This window comes from Mustela nigripes, chromosome 3 (assembly GCF_022355385.1).
Source record: "Mustela nigripes isolate SB6536 chromosome 3, MUSNIG.SB6536, whole genome shotgun sequence".
NCBI lineage: Eukaryota > Metazoa > Chordata > Mammalia > Carnivora > Mustelidae > Mustela > Mustela nigripes.
In genome coordinates, this window is record NC_081559.1 from 82,138,454 (window position 1) to 82,157,462 (window position 19,009).

The window sequence follows — 19,009 nt, forward strand, 5'->3', positions numbered from 1 at the left end:
GTGAGGTAGCAAGGAATGAAGGAAGAGATCTACAATGAGGTTCAGGAAATAAAAACTGAGAGAAAAGCCAAGTCACTTCTTCCTATCTTCCATCTCCTAACCAGACAAGAAAAAGGAGAAATTATGTACTCTGCTCTATATGCATCAGTCCCATTTGCAAAGTGGAAGATAGGGCCCTCCACAGTCTAAAGGAAAACTGAACTCAAGATTTTAAAAACTGAATGGAAGTCGTCTTTAGAAATGAAGTACCTTCGCTATTAACTTTAATATACAGCTTTAACTTGTTTTAAGATTTGGATAAAGGCCCCCCCCCCGCTTCCCTTTCCTTTTTGCTTTTGGACATGGAATTTAGCAGATCTCTAAGTGGGCCTGTCCATGCATTTGTTAAGTAAAACAGCTCTTATACACCTAAGAGAGTAATTTATTGCCAAGCTGCAAGTCTACAAATAATTTATGACACTTATCCCCACAATTAGAAGTATCCTAAAACTTAAGTTGTATTTTAAGTTGTAACAAAAATAATCACACACAAACGTAGAACAGAGAAGGAAGTCTTCCTTTCTTCTGTAGGAACCCTGCACTATTTCTTAGGCATATATAAACAAACAAAAAGATGCTCAACTGCAAGATATCATCATACTTGAAACATGCTAAAATAAAAGTAAGGCACTTAAAAAAATTTGTGAAATGCAGGTTCCAGGTCTTAGTAAAAACCTAACACCAACTCTAAGCTAATAAAACATCATATTTTGATTATTTCATGAGCATACATTATAGCTCTACTAAATTTCACTTAGGAACACACACTTAATCAGAATGAGATTGAAAAGTATTGAGCTGAAAAGCTCTCCTCAGTATACTGTTAAATTAAAAGAAACCAATTGTGAAATAACATTCTGTAGTTTATATAAAGGGGAAAAAAACATATACTCAAACAAATTAGATTAGAAAAAGGTGTCAAAGGATACATACCAACCTGTTAAAATTGATTATCTCAGGAAAGTGATAAAGAAAAAAAAGGAAGAATAAATGGTTCTATCACCTTTCTTTTGCACACTTCCTTCTGTATAATTTGTCTTATTATAACAGGCAAGTATGTGAAATTAATTCTTAAAAATAATTTAAAAGGAAAGAGAAAGTGAATCAACCTATTTCAAGATGTGCTTCTATAGATGTGATACTCATTTTGCAAGTATAACTTAATATTAGCATATTAATACTCATTTAATTTTAGTAAATTTCTCCTGCATCCTCCACAAATAAACAGTACCCTTTCCTAAACTGAGTTGCCTGAATGATGATGTTATGCTACCCTTTCAGTATGTTATTAATTTTAAATGGGTACATATATAGACTCAAGTTCAACAGGAAATCCTACACAGCATTTTCACAGATGGCTCAGTTTCTCAGTGGATAGTAATTTGACATAGCATGAAACAATAACCTATTATTACTTTAATATTAAGGTCAGCAGGATTATTTTGTATGCCCAAATCAGTATCCCAAACATCTGAAAGTCTTTACTCTTTATCAGATCAAAATCTAAACAAAATGTCATTGCCGTAAAGAACTGAAGAGACTGATGTCATTTAAGTAGGCATTACTGTTGCAATAGTAATAGTGCTACTTAAATAGCCTTTAAAAATGAACAAGAAGTTAACTTCATACCTTGTTAAAGGTAGGTAATTTCTAGCCCCTAAAATCCACTTTCTTATCAAGTGCTTTTATCAGCATAAATATAGATCTTATTAACAGGAAACTTCAGCTCACATATGGTTTTGAAAGCGATGCAAACACTTTTATTGGAACCACATTACCTCTAACCACAGTAAGACTTCTTAATCACAGAGTCAATGCAGCCATTCCCTCCTGTTCTTGATTCACCGGCACTAGAAAAACCAGTTTGTGTTCAGTTTACTCACTGCAGGTTACAAGAGCAAATTCCTACATGTGGAAAGACAGTTTCAGCACAGATAAAAGAAAAGGACCTACAGGATGTAAATTAAAAAGATGCTTCAAGCTTGTGATTCCAGAAAGAACTGAATACTGGCTTTGTCTTATGAAAGCCTGGAATACTTCAACTTATTTTACCCTAAAGAAATATGGCCTATAGATTTATCTTAAAACTAAGCCCTAAAGCTCCTTATTAAATGAATCCCTGGACATGTTGCATTATTATCTCAATATAATTCTAAATGCGACAAAGTCAAATTTGGCAATTCATCACTTATAGAACTGTTATACTAAGCACAAACACTATGTAAATACAGCAGTGACTACAATACGCAGCTGGTCTTCAGGGAGTTTACAGTCAAGGGGGAGACTGGACCATGCACACAAATGACTAGAGCCTCTCTCAACTGGGGTTATTCATCTGACTTAACACAAGACAAACTGACTTTACTATTTTCTCAATTCTTTCAAGGACAGTACATAACTAGTATTATTCTAGAGGCATATGAGGGATATGCCTCTAGAATATGGGAGGAAAGAATAAAAAGGTAAATGTATTGAAGTATGGAAGCCCCATGTCATACTCTCAATTTTGTATTCTTTGCTGTGGAGCACTGAGACCCCTCAAATATTTTTAAAAACAGAAGCAACACAATCAGACATGTAAAATGCTATTCTACAGCAATAGGACAGATAGAGAGAAAGAGAAGACCAGCTATGAGATTACAGAAATAATCTCAGCCTCAGATGTAATAATGCCCTGAACTACAACAGGATCAAGAAGGATGAAAAAATGAATGAATAGGACTTGGTAAATGACAGGGCCAAAAAAGCAGCGGCTGTCTCCCAGGCTTTCATTGAGGGTGACGGGGAAGATACTGTTAGAGACGTAATAGTTATAGGTTATAAAGAAAGAAGAATGGCTTCAATTTAAAAGAAAAAAAATTATTTTCCATGCCTCGAACTATGCTAGATTTGAGAATTAATATTCTTTACTGGTTACTAAGAACCATAAGACCAGATTTTAAAGCATGTATATCCTTAAATCATTCCTTCACAATAAAATACTACACCATAAGAAATTCTATCTTGGGGTCTTAGAAAGAATCCCACAATTTAGCTGTCTGAACCAGCTTAGTAAGGAGATATATGTGGGTATCTCTTGTCTTCCAGGATTCCATAAGACTGATTTTTTATCCCCCAATGAGAATAAAAGACTAAAATCAGACCAAAGAATGATCACAGTATACCTAACTTCAGCTTGCTCTGTGACATTCACTATAAATTCTCTTCAAGTATAGTTCTTATTGTAGGAACGACCTGTCAATGAGATATTATCACAATGAGACTAATGTCATGTAAGAGAGAAGTTAATTCACAAACCAGTCTTTGCCAAAGCTTTAAGGAAAAGTTGCCTAAGAAAGGAAGGAAAAATTTCTTATCGCTCTAAGTGTTTGAAGATTTGGAGGAAAAATGTTTCAGAAATCCATAAGAATATAAGATCTTTTTCTAACCAGTCTTGGAATTAAGCTTTGAACATGGGGACATGAATATGGAGTGAAATACAGAAATCACCTTAAGACTTCAAATGTATGTCTCCCTTACTATCTTGTTTTAACCATCTATCCCATTTTAACTAACCTATCCCTCATAAAAGTCTTGAGTAACTAGTAGGGACTGGCACTCTCAACTCAGCTGCACAGGAGTCCTTACCTACAACCCAATCATGCTGAAAAAGGTGCTAAAGTTTTTTTTAATGAAAAACACATGAATATGTCCTTGTACATAGCCATGACCTTTATTGTCCTTGGTGAGATAATGAAATATTGTTGCTCATTTTGGTGGTCAAACTTTTCAACATCCAAAATGGGAAAATAAACTGGCCTATAGAATGATTTTGAAATGGCAGGGATGTTTACCGAATTATCTAAAACACCAGAGACATCAGCTTTCTAGGGAAAAAAAAAAAAAAAAAAAAGAGGCAGAACAGCATAAGCAGGAAGAAGAGCAAAGCTTTAGTATTGGAGTCCTTGATTCAGATTGCAGCTTTGACACTTGTGACCTTTTCTAGGTCTCAAATTCTTTATCTATAAAATGGAAATTAAAACTACATAAACAACGCTGTGAGGTAAAATGAATTCAGTGCTTTTCACTCCTGGCTGGTCACCACAATCACCCTTAAAACCTATCAGAAACATAATACTCCATACTTACAGGGCTGTGGCCCACAAGTATTTTATAACAAATTCTAAAGATGAGCCTTATATGCCAGTCACAATTGAGAAATCATGGGAAAAAATTATCTATTTTATGTTTTTACATATTCTTATATGTATAAACTTAATATGTGTAACTTACCAGTACCCTAGTACACTGTAAGTGTTCAAATAAATGCTTGCTGTTATTATCAATAATTATTTTGAAATTGGAGATAAAACTGGGCATTTTGTAACAAGATGGGCACTTGGCGGTTGCAGAATTACTATGCATAAACCTCTCACCAAGAATGAGACTTAAAACATGACACTATACTGTTTGAGACACAGTGAGTGATGACATAAATGAAGTTTCAAATTGAAGACAACCCCTCTTCTAAAACACAGTTTATCACAGAAAGAAACCCTAGTTGGGCATTCTTTATATTTTTCCTAACAAAGCTTGACCATTCTAGATCATTCCATTACAAAACTTTAAATCTAATTTTCATTTTTCAGTAATTCATACAATGTACGCAAATTTACCACAGAGCAATTCAAGTGCTAAATAAATGTGTACAATGACATTAACATGGCAGCAAATATCTAAAATCCACAGAAATGGCACATTCATTGAAGATTCCTATTTCTCAGTTATTTATGAATAATAATTGCATCGTCCCATTTTAAAAGTCTAAACCCTTGAATTAATTAGCATTTCTAAATAAAGTGGCCTCATATATAGGATACCGAGCCCTTTTAAAAAAGCCCAATCATATCTCTGTGCCATTATAAAAATATCAATATTATCTATAAGAATACATTATTATTTTTAAAGTTCTATTATAAAACAACAAATCTGTTTTTAAATTTAGTTTCCAGTTTGTTTCTTTCATAAAACAAACCAAATTCAGACACTACTCTAACTACTAAACACTCTCTCTTCTAAATACAGAAATAAAAGAAAAAATAGTTATCACCAAAAGAAGATAAGGGGGAGTCTACAGCTATTAGGAATAAACTACATATATTTATTAGGCACTAAAATTTTTATTTTTAAAACACTTTCACAGATAATTTTTAATAAATCTACAATTTAATTACTAATGTTTAAAAGTTAAAATATTTCAGCTGTACAAAACTGTGTGTTTACCCCTACTTTACTGAATAGGATACTTTACCTTTGGGTTCCATATACACATCTTACAAAGATTACGTGGATCACTAATCTAATGCTAACAGATTGCTGCAAGTACTGAGAAAGAAGTATGTTATGTAAATAAAGCTTACAGAGAAGAAGTTGTTTTGGTCATTAAATTATAGGACTCTACCATTCTTCTATCATGTTTTAACCATTAATCCTAGTGGTATTAGAGAAACAAAGTTAAACCAAGAGATCCAGAAGGCCAAGGTAATCTGATCTTAAGAGTTAAAAGAAACAGGGTAAAAACTAGAGTTTAAAGATGTCTCAAAGTATAACTACAGTTTTCACCTCTCCTCAGCCTGCAGAATATTAACTACTTATATTAAAAGAGCTTGTAAACCACTGTACCAGTGCCAACTGTCTACACGATAGGAAGAATGAGGAAAATAACATGAATTTAATCTGATTACCCACTACAACCACATTTTCAGGTATATTCAGAGTCAGGAGAGGGAGAATTAGGGGCATTAAAAAAGTTTTTGGTCTTAAAAAAAAAAAGCTTTTAGTCTTCAGTACACATTTGATCTGCTGCAAAGCAAAACAAAACCAAAAAACCCCAAACAAAAACAAAAAAACAAAACAAAACAACACTTGGAACTACCAAAGTAAATGATGACAAAAACTACTCATCTGCAGCTCTTACCAAAAACATTTTTTGGATATACTTTCCTAATGCCTCTGTGAAACCTCTCTTTTCCACACTTTCTTGATTACAGTACTAAATCCCTCCCTATGGTTAAAAGGATAATTTGGCAAATAGGATAAACAAAGGATATCTGGCAAGCCTGAAAATGGCACAAAAATTAAGGAATGGAAGAAAGAACAGAGGGGAAAGAATGTGAAAGAAAAGAAGGGAAAGTGATCATAACCACCCCTTCTCCACCATCAATTACTTCTCAAGAAACAAAGCAGGGAGAATCTCACACCTGAAAGTCCTACAATGACAATAAAACTGTCCAAAGAACATAATACCCTTTACTCTACTTTACCTCAACTCCTAAGTGAGAGAAGTTTAGGATATATCAAGTTAATAAGTTTGGAAACTTAGCCATAGATGCCATAACAATAAACATTCAAAAAGTAACACCAAAGAAAATTATTCATAATAACCCAGTGGGTTTCCCCACAGTAATATTTCTTTAAAATATACAACTCAAAACAGCACAAAGTACAAGAAAATAACTTACTTGAGTTGGAACAAGTACAGGAGGATAGGCCATCTTATGATGTCTATACACCCAAAATGCACAAATAACAATCCCCGCAATTAACATAAGTGGCACCAAGGAATACAGCAATATGTTGTAATAGGGTGGCTTAGGTGTAACTGGGTTTGAAGTCGCTGTGGAAAATAGAAGGAAAAAAACAATTAAGATTTGGTCTATAAAATTGCACAATAAGTATTTATTATAGTATCAAATCTTAGAGGAGAAAAATGAGAGTAGGAGAAGGTAGGAGTAAATTATTACATCAACACAAATATTCTTTGTTTTCAGTGTACTAGTTGAACAGACCTATGTGTTTTCCCTGTGAACTTACGCTGTGTGACTTCCATCTCCGGAAAATAAGAAAACCTTTCGTTACACATATTGCCCTCACAGCAACAAAAATACACTTCAGGGCTGTCTTTTTTTTCTATACAATCAGTCCTATAAACAAACAAAAAGAGAAATAATTAAAATCAATATTAAACTGAATCTGTAGTGAGTGTTTTTCTAAAATTCTTCTCAGAGATAAAATAATGAAAACGTTATTCATAGTCAACTTCAAGATTTTTATTAATAACCAGTGATCAATTCTTAAAAGCCAAAAATGGGGTGCCTGGGTGGCTCAGTTGGTTAAAGGACTGCCCTTCGGCTCAGGTCATGATCCCAGAGTCCTGGGATCAAGCCCTGCATCAGGCTCCCTGCTCAGTGGGGAGTCTTCTTCTCCCTCACCCTCTGTTGTTCTGCTTATGCTCTCTTGCACTCTGTCAAATAAATTTTTTTAAAAAATTAAATTTTAAAAAGCCAAAAACGTTCCAGTAATCCTGTTACTAAACTTCATAAAAAACAAAACAAAACAAAACAAACAAAAAAACCCAGCTGTTCCCATAGCAATCATACGAGCTCCATGAGACCACTGCTTTAATTTGGTTTTTAACGATCAATCTAAGGCAATCATCTTTTTTTTTTTTTAAATTATTAGAAAAGCATGAAAAGGAACATAAAGCCAATGAAGAAATTTGGTTTATGAGTGCTTTCTTTTACAGGAAATATACCTTTCCCATTGCATGAATACAAAAACTGAACACTATAAATAAAACTATGTGTGTGTGTACACATAAATACATCTATACATATAAATATACACACACAAAATGATGCAAGTTCCTCTCATGGCAGAACCTATCTCAACATCAGAGACCCAAGCTAGGTTTGGGAATTGAAGAGTGTTATTTTTTGCAGTAGATTTAAATGCGCTAAAAAAAATGAACAGGGTTAAGATAACCAACAAGTAGAGAACATCATGGAACAACATACAGAACCTAATAACTCAAAACCTGATATGAGTTAGGTTGACTGGGGAGCTGAGGAAATAGGGACTTAGTTGCTAGAACAAACCCTAGTCAGCTGCTAATAAGACACAGCTATACCTATTAAAAAAAAAAAAATCAAACCTTTAAACACTGCTAATAAACATCAGGTGAATTTAAAGATCTATCTTACAAATACACGGCAAACTTTTGTGATGGCTGTTAGAATAATAAGGTTGAATTTAAAATGGGAAGCTTAAGAAATTTCAGGGAGAAGACTATTTTAACAAAATCAAAGATTAAAATTAAATCTATACCAATATATATTTAGTAGAAAGTAAAAAACAACTGAAAGTGAAATCTTAAGTCATAAAAATGTATAAATTTAAATGTTTAATATTTAGAATCATTCCTCAAATTATAGGAAATAAAAATGATTAAGTACCTAGCTTAATTAATTTAAAAAAGTACTTTTCACCATCCAATTTCACTCTTCTTTTTATCATTGTCTTTTCCTCCGTACTTTGACCTTTCTTGAATCTTTTAACTATTCTTCAGGTGAGACAAATAGTTTTTACCACAAAAAGAACAAGGATCCCCGGTTTCAACTAATTAATAAGAAGTAATTTGGGTAAAGACTTTCTTCCTACCGCTTTTTTAATTTTTTAATTTTTTTTTTTTTTTGGTAGATAAAGCTGAAATAATACCACATTAATTTCAGGTATACAACATAGTATTTTCATATCTGTACATACTGTGAAATGATCACAATAAACTAGTTAACATCAAATATCATACACAGTTACAAATTTTTTTTCTTGTGATAAGAACTGTTAAGATCTACTTTCTTATCAGGGCATGTGGGTTGCTCAGTCTGCAAAGCGTTTGACTCTGGATTTCAGCTCAGGTCATGATCTCAGGGTTGTGAGATGGAGCCCAGCTCTCTTACTCTCTCTGCCCCTCCCCAACTCCTTCTATAAAAGAAGAAAAAAAATATCTCCTCTCATCAGTTCTCAAGCATACAATACAGTTTTATTAACTACAGCTGCCACGTTATACATCACAATCCCAGGACTTGTTTTATAACTGGAAGTTTGTACCTTTTGATCACCTTCAACCATTTCACCCAATTATCCACTCCCCCAAACCCCTGGCCTCTATATCTAGGAGTTCTTTTTTTTTTTTTTTTTTGACTACATTATAAATGAGATCATACGAGATTTGCCTTTCTCTATATGACTAACTTCACTTAGCATAACACCCTCGAGGTCTATCGATTTTTGTCTCAAATGTCAAGATTTCTCTTTTTAAAGGCTGAGCAATATTCCTGTGTGTGTGTACACATCACATTTCTTTATCCATTAACAGACACTCAGGTTCTTCCATATCTTGGCTATTGTAAATAATGCTGCAATAAACATAGGGGTGTATGTATCTTTTTACAAGTTAGTATTTTCATTTCCTTGATAAACAGCCAGAAGTGGAACTGCCAGATCAGAGAGTAGTTTTATTTTTAACTTTTTGAGGAACCTCCATCCTGTTTTCCTACTGGCCCTACTTCCTTTACATAATAACAGGTATCACTTGATGATCACCTCTATTAATAGAGAGGCTAAGAATCGGAAATCCAGCTAAAATGTGTAATTACAGAGAAAAAAAAAATCCCTGGAAATTTCAGAGATTTAGAAGTATATCCTAAATACTACATATATACCTAAGATTTTAATTTCTAATGAAAAATTGAGAATTCAATTTTCATGGGCTTATTCTACACATTTTGCTATTAACTACATATGGCTAATCAAGCACAGGTTAATGGTAATCAGTTAAAGCTCCTGAAAGTGGATAGGCAAGTATCCAGTGTTCCATGAGTATATTCAGTATTTTCTGGCTCCAAAATGTCATTTATCTAGGACTTTGCAGCCTCTGCCAGTCATTAGCACCCACCCACAGTGGGAATCCTGTGGCCCAGGCAATTTAAGTGATCAGCCAAACATCTATGGGACTCCTTACAAAAGATCACAGTTAGTCAATAACATGCCTACTGTATTTTATTTCCAATACAGAATAAAACAATTTAAGAAAAATTTTCTAAATAAAATGTAACTTTCTATAAGGACTCTGTTAGTACTAATGTCATGCCAAATATCAAGTTAAAATGTCTCTCAGAGGTATAGAACAAAGGCCCACTTTGCAAGGAAAAAATAAACACAGTAAGATCAATTTCTTCCAGATACATAAAGAGGGAAACTAAAAGAAAATTAAATACTATTATGAAGCCTTACTTTCTTTGAGGATACAGGATAGATTTTCAAAAGATATACTATCTTTTAAAGCAATTTTGAAAATCCCTTTTCCTCAAAATTGACATTAAAAATAGTTTATCATCCTAATAATATAGGGGAAAAAATGGTTCTATCTCAATACTTGGTGGATTATTCAAAGTGTATCAAAGATAAAATATAAACATGCCATATTTATCTTATTACTTTAAAACATGTATCTTGTCTTTAGAACATGTTATAATGGTCTTCATAATCCCATCTTAAAAAAAATTTTAAGTGAAAATACATGCATTGGACTTTCCCCCTTTAAAAAGGGAGTGGCGAGGATTATTCGACATTCTCATAAAAAAGGAAAAAGTTTCCTTACCTGTCATAACAGTTGATATCATCCAGCCAACAACCTTGCTTCACTATTTCAATGGAACCAGAAATATTCTTCCAGGTAGCAAAACAATGTCGCCTTTTATCTTTGTCACCGTAACAGGGTTCAACACCAGTTCGATTGGTTTTATCTCTTTCCCAATTAGCATTATAGAAAATACACTCCTGAGTTTCTGATCTACCAAGTATAGCACCTATAAAATAATGAAACAACTTAATATTAGCTTTATTTGCTCTTAAGAGATTCTCTCCCATATACCAAGCTCAGATGTGCCTAAAACATCAGTAACTTTCTGTCTTCCCAGTGTTGTAACATGGGTTTGTTTCTTCATCAATCTCTGTACTTGAAGTGTAACAAACATAGTAATGGAAAATGATCAAATATATCACAATATTTCTCTGAAAAAGGACAGTTTCATTTCATTTAAGAATGTCCTTGATTGGGATGCCAGCTGCCTTCGGCTCAGGTCATGATCCCGGCGTCCTGGGATCGAGTCCCACATCGGGCTCCTTGCTCCGCGGGGAGCCTGCTTCTCCCTCTGACTCTGCCTTCCACTCTGTCTGCCTGTGCTTGCTCTCACTCTCTCTCTCTCTTACAAATAAATAAATAAAATCTTTAAAAAAAAAAAAAAAAAAAGAATGTCCTTGATGAAAAGCAGTAAAATTGTTAATTAAATCTTGACCTGGATAGATTTCTTTTCAATATCCTGTATGACAAAATAGGAACTAAGCAAAAGCACTTCTACTGCATACTGAAGTACAACGATTGCCTCAAGAAAAAGCCTCTGCATGACTGAGTTGCGAATTAAACCAACCATGGTTATTCAGACTTGGGTATCTGACAGACATGTTCTCAAAAATGAACAAACCAAACCCATTACCTTCAAGAAAAACAACGGACAGTATGCAATGCCAGTGATAAAATTTGATCTTTTAAGAGAAAGAATTTTGGAAAATTTGCATACTTTCCCAACACTTAAAGAATTCTCTCATGAGGGGTGCCTGGGTGCCTTAGTCAGTTAAATGTCAGACTCTTGATTTTGTGTCAGGTCATGAGCTCAGGGTCATGAGATCAAGCCCTGCTTGGGGCTCTGCTCTGGGCATGGAGTCTGCTTAAGATTCTTTCTCCTGGGGGGGCGCCTGGGTGGCTCAGTGGATTAGGCCGCTGCCTTCGGCTCGGGTCATGATCTCAGGGTCCTGGGATCGAGTCCCACATCGGGCTCTCTGCTCAGCAGGGAGCCTGCTTCCCTCTCTCTCTCTGGCTGCCTCTCTGTCTACTTGTGATTTCTCTCTGTCAAATAAATAAATCTTTAAAAAAAAAAAAAAGATTCTTTCTCCTGGGGCGCCTGGGTGGCTCAGTAGGTTAAAGCCTCTGCCTTCAGCTCACGTCATGATCCCAGGGTCCTGGGATCAAGCCCCGCATCAGGCTCTCTGCTTTCTCCTCTCTCTCTGCCTGCCTCTCTGCCTACTTGTGATCTGTGAAATAAATAAATAAAATCTTAAAAAAAAAAAAAAAAGATTCTTTCTCCCCCTGTCCCTCAGCCCCTCCCTAAATTCTACTCCCACTCGCATGTGCATGCATGAGCATGCTCTCTTTAAAAAAAAAAAATCTCTCATGAGATCAGTGAATATGTTAATACATGTAACTTTAAATACTGAATAATAAAACGTGCCAATAATTAGGTCTACGTAATTTCTAAAAAAAAAAAAAGATATGGGCAAAAGATTCAAAATAACATGCTTTGCTGAAAAGATATGAATGGAAAACACTAACATGAAAGGATTCTCAGTATCATTAATCATTAGAGAAATACAAACTGAAATTCTAATACTGATTAAAATGGCTAAAACAAAAACAAGCTCAAATGTTGGTAAATATGTAAAGCAACTGGGACTTTCACATATTTGGTGACTGTAATGCAAAATGGTCCACCCACTTTGGAAAGCCAGTTTGACAGCTTCTTATACTTAAACATACACCTACCATACTACCTACACAGCAATAGCATGCCTAGGCATTTACCTAAGAAATAAAAACATATGTTCATGCAAAAATCTGTACATGATGCTTAGAATGGCTTTATTTACAATCAACCCAAAACTGGGAACAACTCAGTATCCAGTACTACTAAGTGGATAAACAAACATCTATACAATAAAAAGAAATGAACTAGTGACAGCTGTACAACATGGATGAATCAGATACACATTATGCTATATGGGATTCCTTCTCCCTGATATTCTGGAAACAGTGAAATTATGGAGACAAAAATCTGATCAGATGTTGCCAGAAGCTGGGAGTGAGGGGAGAGGACTGATAACATAAAGCCATGAGAAAATTTTTCAGAGGGACCAAAATATTCTACATAACTGTGGTCAGAGGGTATATGACTTATGGGTTAATCAAAAGTGACAGAATTATATTATAAAAAAACCATTTTATTCTATGTAAATTATACTTCAGTAACTCTGACCCCCCTCCCCTCAAAAAGCAAAAAATCTACCACTTGATGAGTTTTGGTATAGTATCAAAGAAAACATCCACAATCATCTAAAAACACATTTTTTCTAACGATATATATGTGCATGACCAGACTTCCTTCATATCAAAAGAACATATCCCAGGAGACTTAATGGAGAAAGAGACACAAGAATCCAATTGTCGGGGTGCATGGGTGGCTCAGTGGGTTAAAGCCTCTGCCTCCGGCTCAGGTCATGATCCCAGGGTCCTGGGATTGAGTCCCACATCCGGCTCTCTGCTCAGCAGGGAGCCTGCTTCCTCCTCTCTCTCTGCCTGCCTCTCTGCCTACTTGTAATCTGTCTGTCAAATAAATAAATAAAATCTTAAAAAAAAAAAATCCAATTGTCTTCCACAATACAGTCATTAAAGAGATCTGCAAGGGGTGCCTGGGTGCCTCAGTGGGTTATGCCGCTGCCTTCGGCTCAGGTCATGATCCCAGGGTGCTGGGATCGAGCCCCGCATCAGGCTCTCTGCTCAGCGGGGAGCCTGCTTCCTCCTCTCTCTCTGCCTCCTTGTGATCTCTCTGTCCAATAAATAAATAAAATTAAAAAAAAAAAAAAAGAGAGATCTGCAAAAATTTCACTAATTTTTCTGTTTTAGAAAATATTTTTCACACAAATGTTCTTTTGTGAACATATAATGGATTACTGTTACTGTTAAATATTTTTAAATTCTGTCAATTGCTAATGTGATAAGGATGATAGATATAACCCCTATTTAAAAAAAAACAAAAAAAAAACACCTCTGGGGTTCTAAATTTTTAAAAGTCTTAAAGAAGTTGAGAGCAAAAAGTGTGAGAAATCGTTGCTGCTATACAATGTTCTAGTACACAGATGGAATTATAAGCTGCTAAAATCTGTGGCAGTATTAGTGCGATGTACTTCCTCTCAACTATGGAAGAAATAAAAGCAGGAGTAGACATATTATAAACTAAGGCTAGTAACTCCATGTTCTCTGTATTCTATTAAAAAGGGGGGGGGCTGCTTGTACTATTTACCTGTATTAAAAAAATAGCTATTTTCTAAGTTACTCCTTTTCAAAAACCTGTTGAAAATACCAGCAAAGTAAGTTCCCTCCTTTACTAAACAGCCCCAAAGCAATCATTCACTGTCACATTATTATCTTAAAACAAGGTATAGCCAACATTTTCTCTTTTAATTCAATTTAATTTTCTTTCAGTGTTCTAAAATTCATTGTTCATGCACCACACCCACTGCTCCATGCAATACGTGCCCTCCCTAATACCCACCACCAGGCTCACCCAACCCCCAACCCCTCATTCCTCCAAAACCCTCAGTTTGTTTCTCAGAGTCCACAGTCTCTCGTGGTTTGTCTCCCCCTCTGATTTCCCCCAACTCACTTCTCTCCATCTCCCAATGTCTTCCATGTTATCCTTATGCTCCACAAGTAAGTGAAACCATATGATAAATTTTTCTATAAAGGGCCAGATGGTAAATATTTTCGGCCTTGCAGACCACCTGGTTTCTGTCACAACTACTCCCTTCTGCCATTATAGCATAAAAGCATCCATAGGACAGTATATAAATGAGCATGGTTATGTTTCAGTAAAACTTTACTTATACACACTAAAAATGAAATTTCATGTAATTGTTACATGTCACAAAATACTGTTTTTTTTTCAACCATTTAAACATGTAAAGATCATTCTTAGTTTACAGGCTATAAATCTGGTTCACAGGCTATGTGGTCAACTATCTCTTAAAACAATGTCCTAATTCCAATAGTCTAGCTAACCTCCCTTTTGTTTTATTTGTTTTGTTGGGGACGGAGCCTCTGTAAATTACTACTTGTGTAATTTGTGTTAAAAACTACTATCAAGGGGCACCTGGGTGGCTCAGTGGGTTAAGCCTCTGCCTTCAGCTTAGGTCATGAACCCAGGGTCCTGGGATCAAGCCCCGCATTAGGCTCTCCGCTCAGCAGGGAGCCTGCTTCCTCCTCTCTCTCTGCCTGCCTCTCTGCCTACTTGTGATCTCTCTCCCTCTGTCAAATAAATAAAATCTTTAAAAAAACAAAAAAACAAAAAAACAACAAAAAAAAACACTATCAATGGGGAGCCCGGGTGGCTCAGTGGGATAAGCCTCTGCCTTCAGCTCAGGTCACAATCTTAGGATCCTAGGATTGAGCCCCGCATCAGGCTCTCTGCTCAGCGGGAAGCCTGCTTCCCCCTCTCTCTGCCTGCCTCTCTCTGCCTACTTGTGATTTCTCTCTCTGTCAAATAAATAAATAAAAACTTTAAAAATACACCCCACTAACATTTTTAATTTCCAAAGATGTCACTAAAACACAGGAACAACATAATACCATTTAAACTAAACAAAACTGATAAAAATAAAATACTGCCCAGAACAGAAATGCCAAATAGATTTCGTCTTTGTTGTCACTTCCAATAAACTAACAGTAGCTGCCTGGAGTAGCATATGGAGAAGGATTTTGAAGTAAAAGGGTCTTGAAATTAGTATCTGCCACCTCCGTTCTAGAGAAAAGATAAATGACCATTTCCTTGTTTAAAAAAAACTTTCTTCACTAAGTTTTAAAGGCAAACAAGACTTCAGCATAGTTTTCTAGATCTAGACTGTCATTTGAAGTATATTTTCCAGAGACAGAAAGAAGACTGCTTATATAGAAAATTGTAGCAATCTCATCATCCCCTCTTCAAGCTGATTCTGTAATGTCTCTATTCCATCATATCGCTAACTGAACACTAAATAATATGATAATTATAAAAATAAAAATTACATGTATTTTTATGTTCTTAAGTTTGCACTGTGACTTTAAAGGTGAAATTCTAGGGGCACCTGGGTGGCTCAGTTGGTTGGGTGACTGTCTTCAGCTCAGGTCATGATCCTGGAGTCCCGGAATCAAGTCCAGCATCGGGCTCCCTGCTTGACAGGGAGTCTGCTTCTCCCGCTGACCTTTCTTCACTTATGCTCTCTCCCTCTCATTCTCTCTCTCTCAAATAAATAAATAAAATCTTTAAAAAAAATTAAAAAATAAAAAATTTTTTAAAAGGTGAAATTCTAAAAAAAAGGGCAAAAGTTGCTTACATGTGTGAATTTTTAACAGCAACTTCCAATTTAAAATTTCCTGAAACTTAAAATTTCTACCCATAAGTTTATTCTATCAAAGTAATTCCAGATTCATACTATTTTCAAAAGAAATAAACAGACATAAAAGGTTATGTGTTCATGGTTTAGTATGACGGTTCTTAACTAATTATGTAAAACAAAATCCCCTATGTTTTCTCAAATTCCTGTTTGAGTGACATTTTAGCACTGGGAATGAGTAACTGAAAAGTCTACGACAGGAGGGGTACATATCCAGAGAAAGTGAGTGAGTGAGTGAGTGTGTGTGCACGTGCGTGCATGCGTGTGTGCAAGTACACACACATGTGTTTTTTTCTTTCTGACAAAGACCCAGTGGTGATCAAATGTTCCTCCCTAGTTAAGTACCACTGGCTTAATAGACTGTGAACTGAATTTGGAATTTAGTTCACAAACTGTGGCCTTCAGTAAATCACCAAAACTTTCATTACCCTGTTTCCACAACTGAATCAATTTCCATAATAATTTTGTAATTATTATTAATAATTTCATCATTTCCTAATTCACATTTAGCCTAGTTATAGTAAATCACTTAAGTCTTTAGATAATAGTTCTAGTTCCAAAGTACTACTTATGCATTAATGACTAGTACCATTTTTCCTGCCACTTTAAAAAAGTGGGGGGGGGGCAGCACACTGGATCTGAAATTTGGTAGAACATCTAATCATAAAATAGCCCTGTAAAAATCCTATTTAAATCTAAAGTACCCCTTCTATGATGAAAAAGCTGATTTCACCTAAAGTGACTACATCTGAGGACAATGAGGATTTTATTTTTTTAAAGTAGTAAATTTTAACCTGATACACCAACACTAATTTCACACACTCTCTTCCAGAAACAGAAAAGAAGTGACTATTTCAACTGATCTTATGAGGCCACTATTACCGTGATAACAAAAACAAAGCACAAGAGAAATACAGACCAATATTTCTTATCAACTTAGATGTTAAAGTCCTCAGCAAAATTTTAGCAAACAGAATCCAACAGTATATATTTTTTTAAATTTTATTTTCTCAGTGTTCCAAGATTCATTGTTTATACACCACACGCAGTGCTCCAGGCTCATCCACCCCCTACCCCATTCCCTTCCCAAACCCTCAGTTTGTTTCTCAGAGTCCACAGTCTCTAATGCTTCATCTCCCCCTCCAATTTCCCCCAATTTACTTTTCCTTTCCTTCTCCTAATGTCCTCCATGTTATTCCTTATGCTCCACAAGTAAGTATGATAATTGACTTTCTCTACTTGATTTATTTCTCTCAGCATAATCTCGTCCAGTCCCTTCCATGTTGATACAAAAGTTGAGTAACACCAAGTAGGATTTATTTCAGATATATAAGGTTGGTTCAATATTCAAAACTCAATGCAATCTGCCAAATCAAGAAACTAAAACAAAAATCACACAATCTATGAGTACACCAAGAATAGATGGGAACTTCCTCAAACTCACAAAAAGCACCTACAAAAACACCAACAGCTAACATCATAATGGCAAAAGACTAAATTCTTCCCCTCTAAGATCAAAAACAAGGTAATGATATCTGTTCACTACTCTGAACACTCCACTGAAATTCTAGCTATTGCAATAAGGCAAGAAGAAATTAAAGGCATATGAAATGAAAAAGAATATATAACTATTTCTATTTGCAGATGGCATGACTGTCTTTGGAGAGAATCCCAAGGAATCTTCAAACAAAATATCAGAATGAGTTCAATAAGGTCACAGCACATAAGATCAATACACAAAAACTGCATTTCTATATACTAACAGTGAAGCAGTAGACATGAAATTTAAAATATAATACCAGTGGGGCACCTGGGTAGCTCAGTCAGTTAAGCTTCTAGCTCTTGATTTTGTCTCAGGTCATGGTCTTGGGGTCCGGAGATCGACCCCGGCATCAGGCTCCCCAATCAGTGCAGAGTCTGCTTAGGATTCTTTCCCTTTACCCACTCTTCTTCCCCCTCTGTCCCTCCCCCATCTTACGCACACCTGTGTGCATTTGAGCGCACTCTCTCAAATAAATAAAGTCTTTTTTTAAAATGTAGTACCAGTTACCATTGCTCCTTAGATTATAAAATACCTAAGCTATAATCTGACAAAATGTATAAAATCTATGTGGTAAAAATAATTAAATGTTGACGAAAGAAAAAGACTTTAACTCTTGGAGAGACATACCATGATAATGTATAGGTTTAATCCAATTCATATCAAAATCCTATTAAATTTCCTTGTAGACATAAATGAACTTATTCTAAACGTTTTTGAAAAAGAATAAAGTGGGAGAATTCATGCTTACTGATGTTAAGTCTTACCATAAAGCTGAAGTATGACCAAGTGGTAATAGAGGTGGGACAGACACAGATCAATGGAACACAGAGAAAACCCAGAAAGAGATCTACACAGATAAGCCTGATTAATTCTGGACAAATGAACAAAAGCAATTCTATAGAGCCAGGAAAGCCTTTTCAATAAATAGCGCTAGAGCAGTGGGAAATGATTAAAGCAACTATTTCTTAAATGCCCTCCCCTTTGCTATCTATATCTATCATCATTTTAATAGTTCCTGAAAGTCCAGCTCTTGAAAAAAAGCCTCCTAGGCTAAATCTCACGTGACAATTTTCATGTTTTCTCAAGGTAGATATAACAAAATCCTAGAAGTCCTTTAATAAGAACTACTCCTTCCCCAAAATGTACACCACTTGCAATCCAACATACAATGTATTCCTTTACATTTACTTACCGTTTTTGATCATTGCCTATATACATTCATTTACATGTCAGAATGACTGTGGGTCTAAAACTATCCATCTTAATTTCCCTCCAAATACAATCAGT

The 19,009-nt window shown here is 35.2% G+C and overlaps 1 protein-coding gene across 2 annotated transcripts in view; it reads right to left on the reverse strand.

Annotated features, from left to right (window-relative positions):
* ACVR2A (activin A receptor type 2A) overlaps positions 1-19,009 on the reverse strand; it is an 84,746-nt gene that overhangs the window by 24,153 nt on the left and 41,584 nt on the right. For both annotated transcript variants that reach the window (XM_059394332.1, XM_059394333.1), the window contains exons 2-4: positions 10,520-10,727; positions 6,892-7,001; positions 6,540-6,694 (exon numbers count right to left, since the gene is read on the reverse strand). In XM_059394332.1, coding sequence (XP_059250315.1) covers positions 6,540-6,694; positions 6,892-7,001; positions 10,520-10,727 — 473 coding nt within the window. The remainder of the gene's footprint in view (positions 1-6,539; positions 6,695-6,891; positions 7,002-10,519; positions 10,728-19,009) is intronic.